At 45.4% G+C, this 24848-nt stretch overlaps 1 protein-coding gene across 1 annotated transcript in view; it reads right to left on the reverse strand.

Moving 5' to 3' along the window:
* Positions 1-24848, reverse strand: part of LOC146868713 (solute carrier family 53 member 1-like) — a 401652-nt gene that overhangs the window by 109131 nt on the left and 267673 nt on the right. Inside the window, exons 8-11 of the mRNA XM_085624148.1 lie at positions 16761-16842; positions 15774-15961; positions 9737-9916; positions 8280-8448 (exon numbers count right to left, since the gene is read on the reverse strand). Of these exons, the coding sequence (XP_085480274.1) occupies positions 8280-8448; positions 9737-9916; positions 15774-15961; positions 16761-16842 (619 nt within the window). The remainder of the gene's footprint in view (positions 1-8279; positions 8449-9736; positions 9917-15773; positions 15962-16760; positions 16843-24848) is intronic.

Genomic DNA, 24848 nt, shown 5'->3' on the forward strand with positions numbered 1-24848 from the left:
CGTCCTTCAATGCTGTTTTTTTTTAGTCCTTTAAATGGTTTTTTTTCAATCCTTTTTATTTTTTTTTCTCTTCGAACTTTTTCACTTACCTTATATGGACTTACAGTTCATGCCCTTGGTTCCGTTCTATCAGTCTTGAACTCTGCGTTTATGCAAGTGCGCCCCTAGTGGTTAGTGGTCCGATCAAGGGGGGGTGTAGTGAAGATTGCTATCTATATACGTACAATGCTAAGTTAGCACAACCGCGTTAGATGTTAGAAAGCCATCTTGCCGCTTTTGCTGCTTTTGCACACGACACTGTAGTCACATGTTATTAAGTGAGAACTACTTGCTCGACTTTGCTTCACATGAGAACTGTCTGTTGTTCACATCGCTAACAGTGAGCAGCGACCTTGGTCTGTACATTGTGTAAATAAACAGTCTGGGTCGCTAGATGGTGCATGTTGTTGGGTTCAGGTTGATCGGCCCACTATTTAGTCATAACACGCACGCAGCTGCGAATACCTGAAAGTCGGGTGCTTTTAATATTGCAGTTGCATGTTTTTCATTACATTCGGAAGAAGAGCTTTCCCAGGAGCAGAGTCTAGCTGATCCTGTGATGTGATCGCACTGAGCTGATCTTTACGGTATGGGGTTCCCCATTCAAGCTTAGAGAACTTCTATTAGTCTAATAATAATAATATTAGTTTGTTAGTGAAAGGAAGGTGGCTGATATCCACTGTCATTTTAGCATGATTACTCCTTTCATTCTCTATGGTATTGTAACTATGCTGATGGTTTTGATCTTAATCATTTGTCTGCTTATGTTAGCCAAAGTACTGCATCTTAGGAAACGAGGTTTATAAAATAAACTCTTTAAACTTTACCGTGTCTCTGTTTACTCTGTTGTGGACTGATATGAGAATAATTACGAACAGGTATTTCTGATTCCCACCATTCCTGAGAATATCCAAAATTGCTTGTTCTGGGTTGTCTATAGATTGGGACCGCCGAGATAATACTCGGATAACGAATGGGACACTGATGCTGGTCGGATAAGGGGTTCTGGTTTCTGAGGTGAGTTTTTGGTACACCACAATTCACTGAGGTCCTGGTTTCCTGTGCATAGTTCGGTGCATAAGCAGAATCCCTGCAACAATACTAAATTCGAATTTCTACCATGTTCACTGAGTCAGTTAGGATTATAAAATGTAATAACCAAACTGCCCATTCTGGCCTAAAGAGAACAGGTAGCCTTGCAATAGTGAAAAACGAAAATGGCTGTAATTCACTATTAGAACATGCCACACACACCAGGGCATGTCCTACCTTATCCTTACAATGCACACAGCCCTTGGGCCTACCATAGAGGTGTCTGATATGAAGAAAAGGGAAGGTTTAGGGACTGGCAAGTGGGGGCACTTGCCCAGTCAGCATGACAGTACCAGACTGCACGCAGGCTCTGCAATGGCAGACCTTAGACACATGTTTACAGGCTGCTTCTGTGGGTGGCACAACCAGTGCTGCAAGCCCACCATCAGCATTTGGATTTACAAGCCCTGGGCACTCCTGGTGCACTGTACTAGGGTCTGACAGGTAAACCAAACCAACCAATCATGGAATCACAAATTCATACATTAATTTACAATAGGGAGAGCATATGCACTTTAGCACTGGTCAGCAGTGGTAAAGTGCCCAGAGTCATAAAACAGCCAACAGGTCCGAAGAAATATAGGAGGAAGGCAAAAAGTTCAGGGATGACCCTGCAAAAAGGGCCAAGTCCAACAGGAAACAACACTGTTTGCAGGTCATTTTCCCAAATATGAATTCAACAATGCATTTTGGATACCAAAACAGACAGGCCCAGGAGTCCCATTGTTCATATGGTTGATGTTGCAAGTCTGGGAAATGGGGTGACGGGGTCCCCTTCTAGGCAGAGGCTGAATATAAGGTGAGAAGGGAGTGCTGTGCTGGATAATGGGAGGGTGTCACAAAGTGGGAGGCTGATCTGATGGAGAAGTGCTCATCAGCTTTGACGAAGTCAGACATAGGCTCCTGCGGGGTGTGGGACGGGGTCTGATGTTTGCTAAACTCTTGGCTGCTGCAAGGTATTCCTGGGAGGGATTCCTGGGACAGCCTCCGGAATCTATGACTAAGGTTAATGTGACCAATCTCGTCCAGGGAGGATGAAACATATCGACTATCTATAGAGCATTGCTGTAAGATCGAACAACTTGTCGCGAATGATAAGGGCCATTCACAGATGCTGAATGAACCAAAATATTGTCATATCAAATAATGCATGGTTCTGCTTGGCCTAATTTAAAATATTGCAGAGGGTTTATCGTTACGCCATAAATATCACGATAGCTGTAGCCTCCTAGGACAGGAAAGTGTCTTCGGACTCATTACATATGCTGTGGCTATGCCTTATAGTGGACAATTACTAGACTCACATGGTGTCTGCAGCAGTATTGGTGAGGCATCCCTTGACACGATGCATACTAAGGCCACACCCAAAGCATAAGAAGAGAAAGACTCGGTGCAAATGTGTAGCATTAATACCGATGTTAGCAAAGCCGATGACCCACTGGATACAGCCACAAGATCCCTCGTTAGAAATATGGAAGAAGGATGCGCCGGAGTGCAGTAAGGGAATGGATAATGTATATTGTATGCACCAAAATATTGCTGATGAAGCTGCAATTCTAACTGTATTGTATCCTGCTTCCATATATGAAATTGCAGCCATGACCTAATGGTTCATGTTAAAAATAAATGTGTTTAAAAAAGCGGAAAGAAAGGGGATGCGGAATGTGAGCAAATAGAAAAAAGCATTGCCAAAGGTAATTTTTGCATACTTTTTAAAATTTCAGTCTCCTAATGCTTATTACAGAAAACTGAGATGTACACATTGCAAATGAGGGAATGCACATTGTTGATTATGCCAGCTCGTATCTGTACCAGCGTGATCTGGATTTTAGAAGGGGTTGCATCTGCAGCTCTTTCTATAATATCAAAGTGTCATGGAAGTGCAACAAGTGGGCACAAACCTCCAATTTGTGCCCTAAGGCACTTTTTGTAATGCAGTCCTTGGTGTTTCATACCCGTATGCTTGGGTTCAACTCCTGATTCATAAACAGTTGGCAGCTTTGATGCCCACAGCCTCATGGCCTTCATGACGCTTTCAGCTTCAGATCAGGGGTGTCCAATGATGGTTCGACAAAGGTCGTCCCAGAGATCCATTTTCAGCCTCTGCACATGGAATACACGCACATGGAATACACACAATGGATTTATCTGGCACGGATCCGGCCTTGCGGACCATCATTTTACACCTCTGATTTAGATGGAGATACTCAGTAAAATGAATTTATTTTCAATCAAACAAAATAAAGACTCCTGCGATGAAATTCTGATGGGGCCAGATGTAGGACCTGCAAAATAGCACCTCGCAAATTGCAACTTATTTGAGACTCAAAATTTACGAGGCGCTATTTGGCATGTACAACAGTGCGTTTAACACTGTTTGCGATTCCCAATGGCGTCGCAAATTGCGAGGCTCATGAATATTAATGAGCCTCTCGCAATTTACGAGCCTATTGGGAATGACAGGCCCTCCCAGGGATGGTGGCCTGCTGGGCTCAGTAGACCACCATATCTGTGACTGCTTTAAAATAAAACGTTTTTTTTTTTTAATGCAGCCCGTTTTCCTTAAAGGAAAACGGGATGCATTTTTTTTATTTAAATGAAACGTTTACGTTTCATTTTTTAAGGGCAGGTAGAGGACCAGCGCCTGCCCTTAAAAAATATTTTTAGGGACAGTCACAAAGTGGAAGGGGTCCCCTGGGGACCCCTTCCCATTTGTGACTCCATTACCACCCTCTTGAAGAGGGTGGTATTTTGCAAGTGTTTTGCGACCGCAATTGTGGTCACAAAACATTCATACATTGCTTTGCGGACGCAATTAGTAAGGGAATGCCCCTTCCTAATAGCGACTCGCAATTCCTAATTAGCGATTTGGAAATAAATTGTGACTCGCTATTTAGGAATTGTACATGGTCCTGGGCCATTTTGCATGCACAAACAGGTCGCAAACCTGTTTGCACATGCAATTTAGGGTCATACATCTGGCCCATAGTCTCTAAATTTTAAGCTATGCATTTAGTCCCTGGAAAATATGTTGTCATCCTGCACTACATTTCTGTTTTTTCCCTCTGATCAATGCTACCGCACCTGGAGGCAGTGGGTATCAAATATCTTCTTTCTTTGCGACTTTATGTTTGCAGGAATCGCTTCTCCTGGTCTTTTGTCTGATTATTGTGTCTCTTTTAAATGTTGTGAATGAAGAAAATGGATATAGAGAGGATTTAGGTTTGAAGCAGAGAGGCACAGGAAGTCCGCCAGCTTGGCGGCTTTCGATGTCCGACAGTGGGTTCTCGATGTCAAGGAACGGGGTTACTGGATCTAATTCTTATCCCCTCCACCTGCGTCGGGCAGGGTGCAGACTCCGATCCCCAAGGATGTGTCTCGTTGTCAGGTTCTGTTGGACGGAGTTCAGTCTATGTTTATAAAGAAGGGTAATGTGCCTGTTCTCCAGTCAGAATGGGGTCAGGGGACTTATCCTGTCATCTTTCTTGTTCCGAAGGTCACGGGGGGCTTTTGGATTGTAATAAATCTCCGGCCTTTGAACAAGTGTGTCCATAAATCCATTCAAGATGGAGACCCTGCAGCGTGTGATTCTATTGATTCATGCTGGTTGGGTAATGGCTACCCTGGGTCTTCAGGATGCATACCTTCATGTGCCGGTGTCGCAGGAGTGTCAGCAGTTTCTGAGGTGTTGCCTGAAAGGTCAGCATTGGCCGTCTTGTGTCCTACTGTTTGACCTGAGGTCATCTCCCGAAGTTTTAACCAAAGTGGTATCCCCTCATGTGGCCCATCTTCACCTCCTGAGAGTGTCTGTGTTTCCCTACCAGGACAATTGACTTCTGCAGGCCCCTTCGTCCTTGGTAATGTCTCGGCATCTGACTTTGACCATTCATATGCTAGAAAGCCATGGGTTTCTCCTGAACTTTCTGAAGTGCCATCTTCTTCCTGCCACCCAGCGATCCTTCATTGGAGTGGACTTCGATTCTGTTCTGGGCAAGGTGTTCCTGCCTCCATTCAGGGTTCTGCGTCTGCAGTCGCTGCTGAGGAAGCTGTTGTCTTAGTCTTCAGTGCCCCTGCTTCAATGGCTGGAAGTTCAGGGTCACATGGCTGCAACAGTGTTTAAGGTTCCATGGGCCAGATTGCATCTTCGGCCTTTGCTGTGGAATCTTCACCACTGGCATTTTCCAGTTCAGGACTTCTCCATGCCAGTTCCTGGTGTGTCGGAAGATTGTGACTGCTCTGCAGTGGTGGATGGATTCTGCCAATCTCTCCAAGGGCATGTGGCTGCGCCCTCCTCCACCAAAGGTGTCGATGACAGATGCAAGTGCATCAGGTTGGGGTGCTACTCTGGGTCAGTGGACTGTTCAGGCTCGTTGGCAGGGCTCGGAGTTCTGCCGGGCCTTCAACTGGAAGGAACTGTCTGCTGTGGAGCGAGCTCTTCGGTTATTTCAGGGTAATCCACTGGGTTGAAATGTTCTGATACGGTCTGACAACACCGTGGCTGTGGCTTACATCAATCATCAGGGCAGTCCTTCCTTAAATCTGGTGGCCTGTGCGATTGCGAGTTGGGCGGAGCTTCATCTTCTAGCCAGTTCTGCGCAGCATATCCAGGGCTTGGACTATGTTGTGGCGGATGCACTGAGTCGCAGGTTTCCATCATCCCTGACTTTGTGTCTGTCTCCCAGGATATTCTGGTTAATCTGCCGGTGGTTCGGGACTCCTGTGATGGATTCATTCGCTTCCAGGGCCAATGCTCTGCTTCCCCGCTTTTGTTCCTGGACTCCGGAACGGGGGAGTTTGGGGAATGGAGGCCTTTTCTCTCCAGTGGCCCCCTTGATTAATGTATGCCTTTCCTCCTTTTCCTCTCATCCCTGCGTTTCTACTGAAAGTTCAGAGGGTGGGGGCACAGGTGGTTGCTGTATTACCTCACTGGCCCTGGAGGTCTTGGTTCCCGTTGTTACTGAGTCTGGTGGTGGGTGCTACTTGGATCTTGCCTCTCTGACCGTCTCCCCTGAGGTCTGCTACTCCTTCTCCCCTGGTCCCTCTCACTTTGGTGGTCTGGAGGTTGAATGGCTATATCTAGGGGGCCGTTATTACTGTGATGCAGACCTGCCGTAGGAGGTTCACTTTATCTTCTTATTCTAAGCATTGGGCTTCTTTCACCTCTTGGTGTTCTAAGCTTGGTTTGTCTTCTACCATTTGCCCTGTCGCTGATATTATGCAATTTGTTTTGGACGGGTTCTAAAAACATTATGCTTTGTCTACGCTGAAATGCCAGTAGGCTGCTATTCGGGTTTTTCGTGATCCGGTTTCCCTGCCCTCTTCGGATGGGTTGTTGGCTCGGTTGTTCCAGAGTTTCTCTCTGTCCTCTCCTGCTGTTCATTCTTGTGTGCCTCTGTGGGATCTTTCCTCGTTAAGCGTGCTCTGCAGTCCTCTCCTTTTGAGCCTTTGGGGTTAGTTGATCTCAAGTTCCTGTCCTTTAAGGTGGATTTTCTGGTGGCCATTACCTCGGCTCAGAGGTTGGGTGAGCTCACTGCATTGCATTGTTCCCCTCCCTTCTTGCGGTTTATGAACAACGCTTTTGTTCTCTGTTTAGATCCTAGTTTTCTGCCTAAAATAGATTCTAAATTTCATTCTTCACAGAAATTGATCCTGCCTTCTTTCTACCATTCTCCTTCTTCTCCTGCTGATCAGTTATTGCACACTCTTGATGTTAAGCGTGCTTTGACCGTGTATGTGGACCGGTTGGCAGCTTTTCGTTCTTCTGACTCCATGTTTGTTATGTTTGTGACGTTTGGGCAGGCTGGTCATGGAAAGGCTGCTTCCGGCCTTACACTGGGTCGTTGAATCAAGTCTGTCTTTTCTTTGGCTTATCAGGGCTCTGATTTGCCTTGTCCTTCTGGTACACAGGCCCGGTCTACGAGGGGTGTCTAGGCTTTGAGGGCAGCCTTTCATGGGGTGCCTCTGGATGAGATCTGTTGTGCTGGGACTTGGTCTTCTGACTCTACTTTTGTGAAGCATTACTGTTTGAATTGTGCCCTGGATGACCGTGTGAATTTTGGTTGTGGCGATTTACATTCTGTGGGGCCTGTTGCTCCCATTTGATTCTATTGTGTTATTAAACATTTCACTTTGGTGCACTTCACACCTGTGTGCAGTCTGCTTTGTTTCTGCTGGAGTGCCAAAGGCTTTCATGTGTTGGTTGCTTTGGTATGCCTCATTAGTTATGACTGGGTCTAGGACGAGGGACGTTAAGGTAATGCTCTGATTACTTACTGGAAATCCTCATTACTCTTAGTCCTACTCGTCCTCGACCAAGTCATACTTCCCACCCATCCTCCCGGTTCAGGCCTTTGTTGTAATTATAGCCCCTGGCAGGAGGGTCGGTGGAGCCTAAAAGTGTTTCCTGTTTTGTTTACTGTCAATGGAATATAGCTCATTAGTGATGACTGGGTCGAGGGCGAGTAGGACTAAGAGTAATGCGGATTATCAGTAAGCAATCAGAGCAATAGTGAATCCCGTGCCAGGGGCAGGAAAAATATTTATGTTCATTTCCAAACTCCTTTCTGACCCCTGTCACTCTAGAAATTGACTGAGATTTACTCCCACTGAGGACTGAAGTAACTGCCATTCCAGGATGGGAAGGAAAACAGATCACACTCAGATTTGCTAGGTGTGTGGGGGAAAGTTGTCTCTATCTGAACATGTTCTTCCATACAAAGAAAAAAAACCATGCAATTGTAAAAGGAGGCTCAATTCCCCCTACACGGAGTGCTTCGATATGGAGAACTCCACTCAGTGGGAGTAGGAGCCTTGTAAACAGTCTCATGTTGTTTCCAGAAGTACACCTGGACACTTGTGTCCGGGTCAGTCTTCCAGGCACACTTCTGGGAATGCGAATAGCACAAAAACGTAAAAATACGTATAGCGGAGATGTCATTTTTCGCTCTTACTTTACATTTTTGTTGACTGAGCTACTATATGGCTACCTGTTTGTCACTACAGGACGCGAGTTGCTCATGGCATTAGAAGCCTGTTCCTATGAAAGAAGCTGTAAAAAAGAGATTATCAGTGATTTGCAGCCAGGTAAAATTCCTTGCAGAATTGAAAGGAGAAAATGGCTAGCCTTCTGTAAGTTCACCTGAGATTACCTGCAGGTGGCTGGAAGAGTCCTTTCGGATTTCGCCAATTAACGTCATGGAAATAAAAGCAGGACAACATCCAGATGTCTACGAAGACAGCGGTGAGGCTGTTCAGCTGATCGGCCAGCCAGAAATCTGCAAAGCCCACCTTGTGGAAAGGTGCGGTGAAGACCTTGCACTGTAGGAAAAGAAGCAGTGGAGGTAAATATTGTCAATGAGATACAAGGTGAGCAGTATGAACAAGTCACCTGCAGTAGTACAAGCCAGAGATGGTCAATGTTGTGTCAGCTTCTCATCCTAATCTGAATATGGGATACTTGTTAGGTAACCAAACACTGAAGGACTTGCCATTTGGGAGGGGCTAATGGACTTGTGGAAGGAGTAAGATGAGCATAACAAAGGGCAATTCAATTCCAATGGGATCCTGTTATGTTCTTCCATTCATTCCATTGATTCAGACGCTCACTGTTACCTAAACCCTCACTATGACTTAAGGGCTAAATTCCATTAAACAGGGACCAGAATTACGAGTTGTGCGATAATTATCACACCCTCACAGTTTTCCCCTGCTAATTTCAGCCAGGACGAACTTGCCAATATTTCTTGGTGGAAAAGGTCTGGAAAAAGGTAAACCATGCGGGATTCGATGTGTTAAAAACAATTCAGCATATTCTGCTTCATTATTCTGCTGTAAACATGGAATTGGAGGTATTTACCACACATAGTTTTCTGTTATTCCCTGCACCTCAAGGTGCCTGCCACACGGTGCAGGGATTAACGTGCCCCCTCGGCCCCCAACCGGAGGCCGCAGGGAGAAGAGGGCCCTGCTAGGGGCCCCCAAAGTCACTTTCCAACAGGCTATCCATGTCGGAAAGCCCAACATGGAAAACCTGTTGGAAACAGAGCATCGTAATCCTGAGAGCGTAAACGCCGTCGTATAGGGATTTCGTGCCAGTTCCAACTGGCAAAGGGCTCCTTGAGTCAATCGGAAGCCAGACAGAATTACCGTCCAGTTTCAATTCCAACCACCTACATTGAAATTAGGCGGTTGGAATTGAATCTGTTGATGTCTTTTGGAAAGCCTCTGACCTGCGGTTGGATACTTTCCAACCAACATAAAAATTAGGCCCTGTGTGTGTGAGGGGCATGTGCAATAATTTATATTAATGACGTAATAATGAACTAATATAGATGAACTGGTGGCCCAACTATTATCCTCTGTTTGGTACTACTTTAGAGCTCTTGTATTACCTATGTGCAGGGTCACTCCCATCCGAGCATCCCTAGTGGTGTTTGTGTGTGTAGAGGAGGTGGCCGTATGTATTGAGGGCGACCCATAATAATAGAATAAATAATTGTCAGTTCAGAAGATGTACACCCCTATCATTGAAATAATGTAATCGTCTGTGGAAAGATGTTTTGATTGCCCTGCATTTCAGTAGTCATGATCTGAGCAGTATACTCACCATCAGGTTGATCAGCCACATCCTGGACTTGTAGTAGAAGGTCTTTGTTGGGTTGATGAGCATGAAAACCATAAACAGGTAAAAGGCAAGTGGGTTCAGCTGTAGGGGTATGGGCAGCCAATCCCCGTAGAGGCAGCTTAAGACGCTCACACACCAGGCCACGCCAAGGACTCCGGCCAGCTGCAGGAAGTAAGGAGACAGGTACAGTGAGAACATTTAGACATCCCATTCTGGCATTATTAAGACTTCATCTCTCCTCATAATAGGATGAAGGATCGGTCCCCTTGCTCTGCAACTGTCTAAAAATGAAGTCTGCTACTTTTACAATACATTGACACTTATTATTTTCATTTGCTTTATCTTCTCTCTCTTCTGTACTTTTCTTTTTTTCTTTCTTTCTTTCTTTCTTTCTTTCTTTCTTTCTTTCTTTCTTTCTTTCTTTCTTTCTTTCTTTCTTTCTTTCCTTTTCTTTCTTTCTTTCTCCCTTCCATTCACTTCTCTCTTCCTTTCTTTTGTTCTTTCTTTCTTACTTACCATCTTCTCCCTAATTTTCTTTCCGTCCCTTCTTCTCTCTCACATCTTCCCTCACCCTCTTCCTCTCTCTCTCTTCCTCTTCTTAACTACACATTTGCCCTGGTTCAATATTTGGACAAATCCATCCATCCATACTGCAGTGCACTAAGCAAAACAGTATGGTTTAACATTTTCAAGACGTGTCAAAGACACACCAAGATACTTTTGAAGTCATTGGCAGCTGTAAACAATCTTGGTGACAAATTATCATGGCCCAGTTTTCCTATCCTCCACGCAATGAGGTGCATTGGGAAAAACTGCACCTGGGCACTGCGCAAAGGTCAAAAATAGTGCAGAACTAGCTTCAGCAAGAGCTACCCATCTATGATGTCATCAGCAGTACTCGCACTACAAATTAATGTTAATCAAACATTTCTTGCAAAGTTTGTAAGTTGTGGCACCATGGCAGCATAGACATTTCGTAAAACTATGAAATTTCGAAATTGTAATTGTAGTTTCAGCTATCCTTAGAATTTAGAAATGCTTTTGTGACATGTCTAAGGGGACGATTACGATGTCGGTGGAAAGTTACCGGTCAACACCGTATTGGATTCAGGAACCGACCAACTCCAACACAGGCTCCTATGGGGAAATGGGGTGTGTGTTTAAAACCCTGCACCCTCTGGCAGGCACCCCACGGGCCAGCCACACAGTGCAAGGTTTTACAGGGGGGTCCCTTAGGTACCTCCTCGGCCCCCAACCGGATGCCGCAGGACAAAGGGGGCCCTGCTAGGTGCCCCCAAAGTCACTTTCCAACAGCCTTTTTGTGTCGGACAGACCGACTCGTAAAGGCTGTTGGAAATAGGCATCGTAATCGGTTGGCCGGAAACGCTGTCCGTAGAGCTGTACGATGCGGTTCCGGCCATCATGACTTCTCCGAGAGCCAGTCAGAATAGATTTGGAAGGACCGCGAGGTTTGCAATCAGACAGCGAACATCGTAATCGGTCGGGCAGATTGTAAACCAACCGAGTCGGTCGGAAGGGTTCCGACGCAGTCTAGGACATTCCGACTGTCAGGGGGAGACTTTCCGCCCCACATCGTAATGAGCCCCTAAGTTGTAAAAAGTAGTCATCAATTATAGACATATCTAGTTGTTATTTTACTTAGCAGTTCAACTGGCAGCCACTGGATTATTTTATCAACAGCATAAAATCTAAAACGAATCAGTTGCGTAATGTGCATAATATAGTGATATGTTGTCCACTAAAAGTTAACCTTGTGTGAAACAGGTGTAATTGTTTATGACTTGACTGAATCTAAATGAGAACCTTCAAGGGTTTTAATATTTGGAGAGTATGTGTGCCATGTACTATTGTTTACAGGAGTTGAATTTATTGGCAAATTGCATAGAGAGGGCTGTGTATTATGCAAGCTTAACATTTTATTGAAAAAGAGAATTGAAATAGACCATGATCAAACCTTGGCCACGCCCCCAAACATATGAATCCTTTACAACTCTGTCTAATATCATATACATCATGGATAAGAAATATTTTTAATCGATTGTGTTCAACAGCTTTCGAAATGAATGCATTCTACATGATTTTAAATCAGAATTGGTTAGTCCGCCGGGGACAAGTAAAGTTCAATAATATGGGCCCGATTCCCAAAAGTAAATTTAAATCTGAAGTCTAAGTTTAGACTTGAAGTCTAAGGGCCTGATTCCCAAAAGTAAACTTAGACCTGAAGTCTAAGCTTAGACCTGAAGTCTAAAGGCCTGATTCGCAAAGGTAAACTTAGACCTGAAGTCTAAGTTTAAACCTGAAGTCTAAGGGCCTGATTCACAAATGTAAACTTAGACCTGAAGTCTAAGGGCCCGATTCACAAAGGTAAACTTAGACCTGAAGTCTAAGGGCCCAATTCACAAAGGTTAGCTTAGACTTCAGTTCTAAGTTTAACTTTGTGAGTTGGGCCCTTAGTTTGAGGTCTAAACTCAGACTTCGAGTCTAAACTGTGGGCCTTATTTATAACATTTTGGCACAGGGAAGTGCCACAAGGCTTCTTGCTGCGCTGCCTTGCGTCAAAAGAAAAGAGCAGGAATGCATCGTATCTATGAGATACGGCACATTCCTGTCCCGTTACACTGCACTGGTGCACAAATGGCTGCCTAGCGCCAATGCAAGCCCCCTTGCCCCATGGTGCAAGGGAGTCTACATTGTAGGAATGATTGTTTTTGTGCAGGAAGGGACACCTTCCTGCACAAAAACAATCAATGGTGTTTTCCTCCTTCTATGTGTGCTGCAGAATGTAGCACACATAGAAAGAGGAAAAAGCAAGGAGAAATAAACATATGTTTTTCCTTGTTATGCCTCCCGTAGGCAGGAGTAGGCTTTTGAAGCATTCCCAGGTTTACAAGTCCTTGTAATTCTGGGAATACATCAAAATCCATGGGTGATGCCTGGGAACACCCACTGCAATGCCCAGGGAATGCCTCTTTGATTCAGAGTAAGGCAACGCAGTGACTTGCGCTGCTTTGCCTTACTCCATTTCTATGAGGCCATGAAAAGCCATGAAAAGTGCATTGTGTGGCCTCGTAAATACAGGTCTGCACTCTGCGCTGCATCAAAAAAAGTGACGCAGCGGCGGCGCAGGTTTCTTGTAAATATGCCCCTTCAGGTCTAAGTTTACCTTTGTGAATTGGGTTTTAGGTGTGTGAGGTTTTTTTTTTTTTTGCGAGCAGAGTCTTGCACATAGTCCAATTTTCAGCCTACATATTTTCCACATAGTTTCGTACATCCACATCATGGTATTATTCTTCTGCAAACTGACAATACTTTCTTGCATCTGCTTGCTGGTCCTGAAAAAAGACGTGGAGTTATTTCACAAGTTAATTTTCAAGCCACTTTCTTCACCTTTGAAAATGTATGAAAGTTGGCCTTCTTTGATTCCTCAATTTGAAAGGTGCACCAACACCCTAATAATATTGTGAGAAATGCACAAGCAGAAAACGTTGTAAACTACGTAAGGTAATCATAGACTCATTGTATTACCCAGAATTACCAGAACTTTGTGAGCACAACTCGTTGCAATTTCCTACACACCTTTTCAGTATATACTTTGGCACATTATTTTGAAATTTAGCAGGCTGTTTCCCCGAAATACTTCACAATATTTGTGGCTATTCAAAATGTTAGTTCACAACTATAAGTAAGTTACACATGTAATTTACTCTTACTCATTTAAGTAACTTTACTACTTTTGGCTGTTTACAAAATTTGTATGTATAGTTACTCAAAACTGTAGAAATATCCATCTCGAAGCTCTGAAAAATGGGGTGGAGCTACATTTACGGGTTACTACTGCAAAAATAAAACTGTAGTAAGCCCAGCATCACACATGGCTAACCACTTATACGGCAATACCCTCCAAGAGAAAGTACTGGCGATGTAAAATAAAACCCCATAGGAAATACTGTTAAATTAAATTAAACTATTTAAAATATAAATGAATATATTTTAATGCTAAACAATATAACAAATAAACATATTTATTATATATTATAAAATATTAAACACTTTTTTATATTTATAAATTGACGTAACATTAATTTTTAATGCAATCTAATTAAACTACAGTTAATTAATTCTATACATCACTGTTAGTAATTATGAATGCATAATAAAAGATTACATTTTTGTACCTTGTTTAGCCACTTATTTTTTAATTTAAACTTTGGAAATTTAAATGAATTAAAGATTTAAACCATAATTAAGTTACAAGTGCTGTAGCATTTTTCTTACGTTCTACATTTAAAATAAATATATAAAATTAATTTCTAATAACATTTAACAAAAAACATTTTTGCTAATTTATTACGAAGTTCACTAACATTTATAATGTTCCCTTTGATTTACCATAGGGAGATCTCCACCCTGAATGTGGAGTCTCCCTCTGGTAAAAGTATGAGGAAATGTAAAAAACTTTGTTAGGTTCCAAAATAATTTGTAAAAACATGTTAATGTTAAATATCAATGTACACTAATTTTATATATTTATTTCTGCAGCACTATTTACTTAACTTTGAAATAAAGCTTTAAATAACTTAAATATATTATGCAATAATATTTATTAAAAGCAGTGTGTACAGTTGAAAGTAGTTAAGTTATATTTTCATATAATTAATATATTTTAATATAATTAATGTTACATCAATGTTTACATTCAAAAACGTCCTTAGAATATTTTATAATGAAATAATAAATACGTTTTAAATGTATTTGTTTTGTAATCATTAAATTATATTTATTTGCATTTATATACTGAATTCAAATTATTTATTTTAATTTACCATTATTTCCTATGGGTGTTTATTTTAAGTCCCTGCCTCCATTATTTTCACTGGGAATGTATTGCAGTGCCATATATGGAGCTAGACATACTCCAACTCTGAGGTGGAAAAATGTACTACTGCTTTTGTTCCTTTTTGGCTGTAGTAACTTTAGAAGTGCAGTTTGTGAGTAGCAATAGGCTTACTCTTCTATGGGTGGGTACATGCCCATCCCTAACATCTTCCAACCTTCCTTAAACACCTCTCTATTCCTGCCTAATCCCCTCTCATTCAGAAGTAAGTATACCCCTTTTTTTCAGCCACTCCCTTGGTCCCTTCCATATTTACTATTAAGGGCCTGATTCTGATGCAGTTAGGAAATCTTTCTGATCGAGTTGGTATGGAAATGGTTTCCCACCGACTCGGATCGGTAGGGTCCGACCAACTGAGTATGATGCATCCGGATGATTCCAGATACGATTTGGTTGGACTCTCATTGACTTCTATGGGAGCCTATGTTCCTAACCGAATCGTAATCTGGCCCTCGGTCGGGAAGACACGTTCCCTATCCGAATTGGAAGGAGCAAATGCCGTTAGGAGGCCTTCCTAAGCGCATCGTAATCGGGCCCTAGGTGGGAATGCTTTCCTAACCGGATCAGAATCGGGCCCCAAGTAGTAGACTTACATGTGTAGGTTCTCCACATAGAAAAAATAGGAGAGGTGAAAGTGGAGACTTGCATTTGTAGGCTTGTGAATCACATTTTGTAGGACGTTTAGTAGTGCTATCTTAGTACTACTAAGCGTACTACAAAATGCAATTTGAGAATAGGCATAATTATGTGCACAGTAAGATATTTCATATCAGAATCTACGGAGAATAAATGTGAATCCATACTAAGCTGTTTGCCTCAAGAAATAGGTTAATAAACATTTACATTTTCCCTTGCCTTCTCTGGCACGTTGTCTAAAAAGTTTTTTTATACATGATATTGTGACATCACTATGCTGTGAATAATCTTGATAAATATATTAATGGACCAAGACAATGAAATCTAACTTTATATAGGAGCAGAAAAGGTAATGAATTGGGAATGGTAAGATATATTTTTCTTATATGAACCTTTTTACTTTTTGTATGTTATGTACATTGCAAACGCCTAGTGTAGATTAAATTAAATGAGTAATAATAAATGTACTTCAAACAAGTGCTGGAATGACAGATGGTTCCGGGGATCAAGTTCGAAGATCAGTATATGATTGACTCCCGCTTTCCTCCATCCATAGTTGTTGATCCCGAGCAAGAAGATTGACTCAATGATCAGGAACCCGCCTCTGTACAACCTGAGCAGTGGCCAGGCGATGTGATCCTTGGACTGGTGGAAGACTGTAAGCAGGAGGAGAAACCTTTGTGAGTGGACTTGAAGAGCGCAGATCAATCCAAGATGTCACACAGATCAGGATTATGGAAGAACCCAAAACACATAATCAAGAAACCCATTACCAAAATAAAATTAGCAAGAAAACCCAAACAACATTTTTGGGAGTGGTGGACAGGAGGTGACCTTCACAGGAAGGTGGGAGGGTGAGTGGTGGCTTCAGAAGAAATGACCCTCCAAATATAAGGAGCTAGGGCGATGAAAATAATAAAAATAATTGTGGGAATTGCTAGTGGGGTAGAGGTAATGGATTGATTGGTAATGGGTGTCTTCTTTCTTTATTTTCGCATAGATTAATACAGATTATGTTCACCCCAAATCCTGACAAGGACTAATGCTCTGAGCACATGGGTTTTACATTTACCCTCAAAGATGCGATGGTCAGAGACAAGCTACTTTCTAACAGTTCATGTACCTTGTAGCCCTCCTTTCAAGGCATTCCCTGCAGCGAGGTCAGTAAGGGAATGGAAAACAAAAGACCTTCTGCACCGGAAGTGTTCTCCCACAAGCTATGTTTTTGGGGGTAGTTTGGGGGCAGTTAGCAGTTTTTATATCAGAGCTCTGCTTCGTGTCAGGACAGACAGGGAGCTTTTAGGGTTGTAAAATTATCTTCCTGGCACTTTTCAAGGTATGCAAACGAAATGAACAACCTATGGTCCATTAACAAAAAGCAGAACAGTGAAGAAAAACAGAAAGAATCAAAGAAAACTCTCCTAGTAACATGCCATGTGCTACTGGGGCACTTACCTGTGAAGACAATCAGTACCATGAAAGCGGCGATCATACCACAGTATACACCAACGCGGAAGGTAGTCCAGACCGGCACCGACTGGGGTCAAAAAGAAAGAAGTGGAAGGAATGAACTCTCTCTCTTAGTCTGTGACACTGCACATTAGAGTCAAAATTCTCTAAGAGAAATGTCTGTTGTTGGATTCCTAAATCAGCATGCAAACTCTGGGGTACTGATAGCTCCCCTGAAGTGTTCTTCTGAGCTTCATGCAGAACTTTAAAAATGCCCTGGGACATTACTAACCTCTTTCAGATGTCTGTTCAAAAACTCAGACTTGGGTGCCTCCGTGTCTTCACAAGACATTCTTTGCACTCTACAGCTGTCTCTTGCTGCCCAAACTCTGCATCCTACCCAACTCTCCTGTCTGCTTCCAATCTACAACATCTTTAACAACAATCTGCAACATCTCCAGTCTCCTTCTGGGTAGTGGTTCCAGAGCAGTAAAATGGCAAGCACCTGGTCCAAGTTGATACCGTGGTGGTCGACACTTAGGGCCCGATTCCGATGCAGTTTGGAAAGCATTCCCACCTATGACCTGATTACGATGTGGTTAGGAAGGTCTCCTAACGACATTTGCTCCTTCCGAATCGGATCGGGAACGTGACTTACCGACCGAGGGACAGATTACGATGCGGTTAGGAACAAAGGCTCCCATAGAAGTCAATGGGAGTCCAACCAAATCGTATCTGGAAGCATCTGGATGCATTATACTCGGTCGTTCGGACTCTCCCCATCCGAGTCGGTCGGAAACCATTTCCAAACCGATTAGATCGGGAAGATTTCCTAACCGCATCAGAATCGGGCCCTAAGTAGATAAGCGTGGTAGTTGTAGAAGCAGCAGATCAGTACAGTTGTACTCAGGTAGTATACGTCCTGATCCCCTTCAGTATGTGAAGAGGTTTTCTATGGGTCCTCAATGGTTTATTTGATTCCTGGGCACCCATGAATTTGTCCCAACCAGGAGAGGTTCAGTATGGAGACCACTTTGTGGTGGGATCAGAAGCTTTATTTCCTTTTTGTTCTTTGCTTCTATTCTTGGAGTTCTCCCTTGCTCAGGAAACTTCGGGTGTATTTTTGCAAAGACTAAGACCAGGCAGAGTAATAGTACTAATCAAATCTCTTTCTAAGCACTTCTCTAAAATCTGTTTGCGTTTTTGCCTCCTCAACTATGACAGATTTGAGCCCCCTGCTCCCAGAAACCCACGTCCCACTGTTCTCCCAGGTTTCCCTGCCATTACTTATTTCAATCTTAAAATGTAAGAATACTTCGAATAATAGTTACAAATTCAAACCAGGGGATTAATCAGCTAAGCCTATCCCTAAATGGAATATACATTAAGGAAAGCAGAACACAAGTGATGCACTTCAGCAAGATGCCAGCTTCATTGACAAGGTAATTTACATCAAACCACAAGGGTAAAAACTGGGGCAAATGTTTTTACGTCCTCTTTTTCACTAATGCCTACCAGGAGTAAAAAGCAAATTGTATTTTGCGGAGAATATTCTCACAAGTGTGTGTTCTGGGGGAACATTGTTTGCAACGCGTTACAACGTGCGTCATTACAACCAATTTTTAACAACACAAAATCCATTACACCGCATGCCATTACAACGCATTCCCCAAAGTAATGCCCCATCGGAGTTAGAATAGTAATTTGCGTTGTAATGGATAATGTGTTGTGATTGCATGCGTTGTAATTGATTTCACATTGTAAAAAATTGGTTATAATGGCACGTGTTGTAATTGCATATGTTGTAACGTGTCCTATTTGTTCTGACAAATACTTTTGCAAGTGTATGTTCTGAGAAATTCTCTCACAAGTGTGTATTCTGAGAAATAGTCTTACAAGTGTGTATTCTGAGAAATACTCTTACAGGTGTGTGTTCTGAGAAATACTCTCACAAGTGTGTGTTCTGTGTCCCTTTAATTTGATGTACTTTCATGAGCACACACAACTTGAGTAATTTAAGTTTGCTTAAAGGTAGAAAAAAACAACTGTCTTCAAGCAGCAATTTTATTTGTATAAAAACGTAATTTTCTATAATGAAGATTTTTTTTCTCTGAACCATTATTTGATAAATATTTGCTTTATATATTCAGCTCCAAGTGATGTGACAGAAGCCTGATCAGTGAACTTTAGCGAGAGTTCGGACTAGTGCCCATATAAAGGTTGAGCTAATTCCTATTTAATGTCCAATTTCTGTACACCCATAAAGTTTTGGACTTAAATTGGTGGATTTGCTCAAGTCTTTAATATATAAAGAGGCTGGATCTTATTTGCCTCGATTCACAAAGGTTTTGGTGAAAATGATTATCACACATTGACACGAGTGGGAGTGTTTGTGAACCCCATATATGTTGGGCATTTTATCAGAATGTAGGGATAATCCAGTGAGGGTCAGTGTTGGACCTGCGATGGGCAAGCCCAGCACAAAGGGGGGTAGCTTGGCTCGAGTGACAAGGCGGTAGAAGGCTGTTGTGTTAAGGCGGCTATGACCAAATAATAACTCCCTGCACACCACATAAAAAGAAGGACACCACACCACTGTTATAGATAAATACGTTTCGTTTATGTAAAAGTTCTCTGGGTTGGAAGAAGTTCAATTAGTTAATCACATTCACCTTTCTTACATGGGTTTGATTAGCTGTGTACTGGTTGCGTAGGAATAAATGGTTGGACTCTAATAAATAAATATACTGGATAAATATCAGGATTCAATACATTTGGAATAAATATCAGCAATGACTGGAATAAATATCAGCAAAACATCACAGTTGCATAGCAAGTTAGATACCGATCGTTTCACATAAATATCTCAGGGTCATACTGGTATCGCTGCCACCAATTAATCACTTTCAGGGTAAACACATTTAGATTGCCATTTAATGCGGAATGCGTGCTCTTACAGTTTTTGAAGTGTTCACGGGTTCGGGTTCTCTGGGCACAAGATACTCGTGATAATCCTTTAGTTGCACTTAAGCATATTGCGCGTGTATCTGGAAGATAAAGACATACAATGACTACGGCAATTACACTCCGCGGCCAGCCGGTTTAATACTACTGCGGCCGCAGGAGACTGTGCGCTTCTGTCAACGCAGGCGGGGTCTCCGAAGGCGGCTTCAGTTCACGAGTCCTCAGACCGTTGAACGGGCTGCCGGAGGGGTCAAACTACCTGCGCGCACAGTTCAAAATTGGAGCCGCACCTCAGTCCCGGAACAATGCGGCAACTTCAGGGGAAGAGACGGTCCCACCTCACTTTAGCTGCGCCGGTAAGCGCTCCAGTCGGTATGGCCCTTCTCCCAAGGGCGAAGGGGGGTCCCAGGGGCTCCGCGATCCTCCCTCCGATCTCACTCACGGGGGGGGGCTCCCGCCCACAACAACAGTCCCCAAGTCACTCGGGCAGGGCAGAGACGGTACTCTTGCCCAAATGAAGGCCAGCCTTTCCCCGCCCCAGCGCAGCACCTCACCTTCTGTCCACGATCAGTGCTTCGACGGCGGTGGGTTCGGAGACGTCCGAACGCCCGCCAGGAGGCACTTAAGTTGAAGGGGCCCTGTCAAGGGTCGCAGTCGCGATCTCACCACTGGGGGAGGCGGGGAGGCTCTAACTATGGCCAAAGTCTCTGAGGGGCAATTGGGCACTCGCTGGCCAGGCGCTGAAGGCGAGAGGTCACTGCTCGCGCTTCTGACTGGAACGCCAGTCAGGGTCCACGCCAACAACCTCGGCTGTACTTCTGCCTGCGCTATCAGCTGCCTCAGGGGGGGGAACAGGGCAGGTGTCAATCTGGTGTCAAGTCCTCTTCTATGTTTCTTCTCTTCTCCACTTTTTCTCATCATGGCCGCCAGGGACTGGGCCTTTTATAGCCAGGGCCCTGGGGTGCCAGCACGAGCCAGAAGGTTCTAGAACCTTCCCTGGCTGTGTCAATGACATGGCCCTTCCAAGGTGTCTTTTTGGTCATTAGGAGCCACCATACTGGGCTTCCTAAGGCAGCCATTTTGTGTACTTGTAACTTCTGAGGGGATTCCTGTCAGGTTTGCAGGTTACACAAAGTGCGCCAAAACCTCCAAAGGGTCAGAGGTCAGAAGGACTCCAATGGGAGTCACTCTCATAGGGGACAATGGTGTCCACCATTTTAGGGTTGACAACCTCAGTGTGTAATGCCACCGGTTCCGTCAGGCGCCTTGTACATAGGTGCCAGGAACTTGGTGAGCAACTGAGCGTCAAGGAGCATCTAACCCCATGGGACAACACACAAAAAGGTCCTGGTAGACAAATAAAAAGCGACAAATTTTAGGAGGCACGGGGGAACAAAATAAATCATGGTGTGAGGGGACTCTCAGAAGCAGACAGGTCTAACACGCGTCCCCCCAGCTGAAAGTGGGGAGAGCTACCCAACCCCTTGGGAGTCCTCAACACTAAGGCGGAAATACCTGGAGAGACCGTCTGCATTGGCGTGGTCAGCTCCGGGCCGATGTTCCACCCGAAAGTCCATTCCCTGTAGGGAGATAGACCACCTCAACAGTTTTGGGTTTTCCCCCTTCATCTGCATGAGCCAACGAAGGGGTCGGTGGTCTGTCTGAACCAGGAAGTGCGAACCAAACAGGTATGGTCGCAGCTTCTTCAGTGCCCAGACCACCGCAAAGGCTTCCCGCTCAATGGTACTCCATCTCTGTTCCCGGGGAAGTAGTCTCCGTGACAGGAAGATCACGGGCTGATCCAGACCCTCTTCATTGAGTTGCGATAGCACCGCCCCAATGCCAATGTCGGATGCGTCTGTCTGGACAATGAATTCCTTCGAGAAGTCTGGAGCCTTCAAAACTGGAGCGTTGCACAATACCTGTTTCAGAGTTTCGAAGGCTCGTTGGCAAGCCTCGGTCCAGATGACTCTCCTGGGTTGCTTCTTGGCCGTGAGTTCAGTAAGGGGAGCCACGATAGTGCCATACCCCTTCACGAACCGTCTGTAGTAACCTGTGAGGCCCAGGAAGGCTCGGACCTCAGTCTGGGTCTTGGGGGGTTCCCAGGCCACGATTGCCTCAATCTTTGCCTGAAGGGGTTGCACCGTTCCCCGGCCCACCAAGTGACCTAAGTACACCACCGACCCCTGCCCAATCTGACACTTGCTGGCCTTGATCGTCAGACCAGCTTGTTCCAGGGCCTGGAGAACGTCTTGCAGGTGCTGCAAGTGATCCTCCCAACTGCTACTGAAGACAGCAATGTCGTCAAGGTAAGCAGCAGAGAAGGATTCCTTCCCAGTGAGGATCATGTTCACCAGCCGCTGGAAGGTTGCAGGAGCGTTCTTGAGCCCAAAGGGCATCACACAGAACTGGTAGTGTCCATCAGGTGTGGAGAAGGCTGACCTTTCCCTCGCTCCACCAGTCATAGGAATCTGCCAGTACCCTGCTGTGAGGTCAATGGTACTCAGATATTGGGCAGCTCCCAACCGGTCAATTAGTTCATCCGCCCGAGGGATCGGATGAGCATCGGTCTTCGTGACCGAATTAAGTCCTCGATAGTCCACGCAGAATCGCAATTCTGGCGTGGTGCCAGGTGGTGCAGCTTTAGGAACTAAAACCACCGGGCTAGACCAAGGGCTATTTGAAGGTTCAATAACTCCGAGCTCCAGCATCTTAGCTACTTCACTTCGGATGCTGGCCTTCACCTTGTCCGACAGCCGGTAAGACTTAGACTTCACAGGTGGGCTGTCGCCGGTGTCCACGTCATGAACACACAGATGGGTCTTACCCGGGACAAGGGAGAACAGAGGAGAGAATGACCCCAGGACCTGGCGGCATTCCTCCTGCTGCTCCGGAGTTAGGGATGGTGAGAGTTTCACTCCCTCCAATGACCCATCCTTTTCTTGAGACGCCAACAGGTCGGGGAGAGGCTCAGTGTCCTCTTCCTCCGATCCATCAGTCACCAGGATCAACATGACTTCGGGCCTCTCATAGTGGGGCTTGAGGCGATTGGCATGCAGCACCCGACGTGGATGCCGTGGGGTCTTGACGTCCACCAGGTAGGTAGACTTGCCCATCTTTTCCAATACCTCATATGGGCCTGTCCAACGGTCCTGAAGAGCGCTTAGCTCTCCCGGTTCCATCACCCACACCTTCTGTCCAGGCTCCAGCTCCACTGGGTGAGCGTTGTGGTCATACCACGCTTTCATCACTGCCTGGCTGGCTTCCAAGTTGTCAGAAGCTTGCTTCCACAACTTAGCCATTTGGCTCCGGAAGGCCAGCATATAGCTCACCACGTCCTGGGGAACTTTCCGGGGAGACTTTTCCCATGAGTCCCATACCAGGCTGAGAGGTCCACGTACAGGGTGCCCATACAGAAGCTCGAAGGGGCTAAAGCCCACTCCCTTCTGTGGCACTTCCCTGTAGGAAAAAAGTAAGCAGGGTAGGAGGACGTCCCATTTCCTCCGCAGGCTTTCGGGTAGACTTCTGATCATACCCTTCAACGTCTTGTTGAACCTTTCCACAAGGCCATTGGCCTGTGGGTGATAAGGAGTGGTGAACCGGTAGGTCACTCCACACTCCTTCCACATTGCCCGCATGTATGCTGACATGAAGTTGGTCCCCCTATCAGTCACAACTTCCTTGGGGAAACCCACTCGGGTAAAGATCCCCATCATGGCCTTTGCCACCACCGGTGCAGTGATGGTTCTCAGAGGAATTGCCTCTGGATACCTTGTGGCATGATCCACCAGTACCAGGATAAACCTGTGACCGGATGTTGTCGGTGGATCTAAGGGCCCAGCAATGTCGATGCCCACCCTTTCAAAGGGGGTGCCAACGACGGGAAGTGGTTCCAGGGGAGCCTTCAGCTTCGTCCCTGTTTTCCCACTGGCTTGGCATGACACACACGACCGACAATATGCGTCGGACGCCACCCTCATTCGAGGCCAATAAAAGTGGGGGACAAGCCTGGCAAAGGTCTTGTCCTGACCCAAGTGTCCTGCCAAGGGAATCTCATGAGCCAACTCTAACAGGAAGGCTCGGTAACACTGTGGGACTACCAGGGCCCGTGACAATCCGTGCACTGGCGCCCTGGGTTCACTGTAGAGGAGGCCATCCTCCCAGTAAATACAATAGTTCCCAGACTCGTTACCCGCTGCTTGGGCTTCAGCCTGTTGCCTCAGACCCTTGAGGGTGGGACATTCCCTTTGTCCCCTGCTCAGTTCCTCCCTGGACGGACCTCCCTCCACTCGCCAATCAGCGGGGATAGGTAAGTTCTCCAACGGAACCATGTCCTCCTCCGTGGACTCCGGGTCCACCTCCGTAGGTGGCCTATCCGTCTCACGGGGCACGGACATCGAGGCAGGCTCCTCCTGTCCTCGGCATGCTCCCTCATCAGCAGCTACGGGGTGGGCCATTGTTCCAGACTCCGACCCCTGCGACTTCTCCTCCCGAGCAGTCGCCGACCTGGTACTCACACAGGCCCAATCAGGTGTACCCAGCATCTCCGAATGAGTCCGGTATTCCACCTCCTTCCAAGCATTGTGCTCCATATCATTGCCCAGCAAACAATCGACTGGCACGGCGGGGCTTACGGCGACTCGAAGTGGACCTGCAACCCCTCCCCACTCAAAGGGAACCTCGGCCACAGGATAGTGGCCCATTCTGCCGTCAGCCAGTGCGGCTGGATGAAGTACGCCCGGAACCACCTGCTCCGAGGACACCAGATGACCTCTTACCATAGTCATACTGGCTCCTGTATCTCTCAGAGCTTCCCCTCTATGGCCATTGATGGTGACCCACTGCCCATACTTGGTAGTATTCGAGGGCACCTGGATCTTTGGAACCATCTCCCGATCACCCAGGGACACTAAGGTGACTCACGCCCACTCCCTTCCCTCACTTAAGGGCATCTCCTCCCCGAGCGCTACACTAGCGACTCCCGGGGCCTTTCCTCCAGCGGGAGGGGGTGGTCTCTTTGGGCATTTCGGGTCTCCTTTGTAATGTCCAATATCACCGCACTCAAAGCAATGGACAACCCTTGGCTGCTGACTCTGGCCAGGGTTAGGGTTCTTCTGCGGGTTAGCCTTA

The sequence above is a fragment of the Triturus cristatus genome, chromosome 1_2 (assembly GCF_964204655.1).
Source record: "Triturus cristatus chromosome 1_2, aTriCri1.1, whole genome shotgun sequence".
Lineage (NCBI taxonomy): Eukaryota > Metazoa > Chordata > Amphibia > Caudata > Salamandridae > Triturus > Triturus cristatus.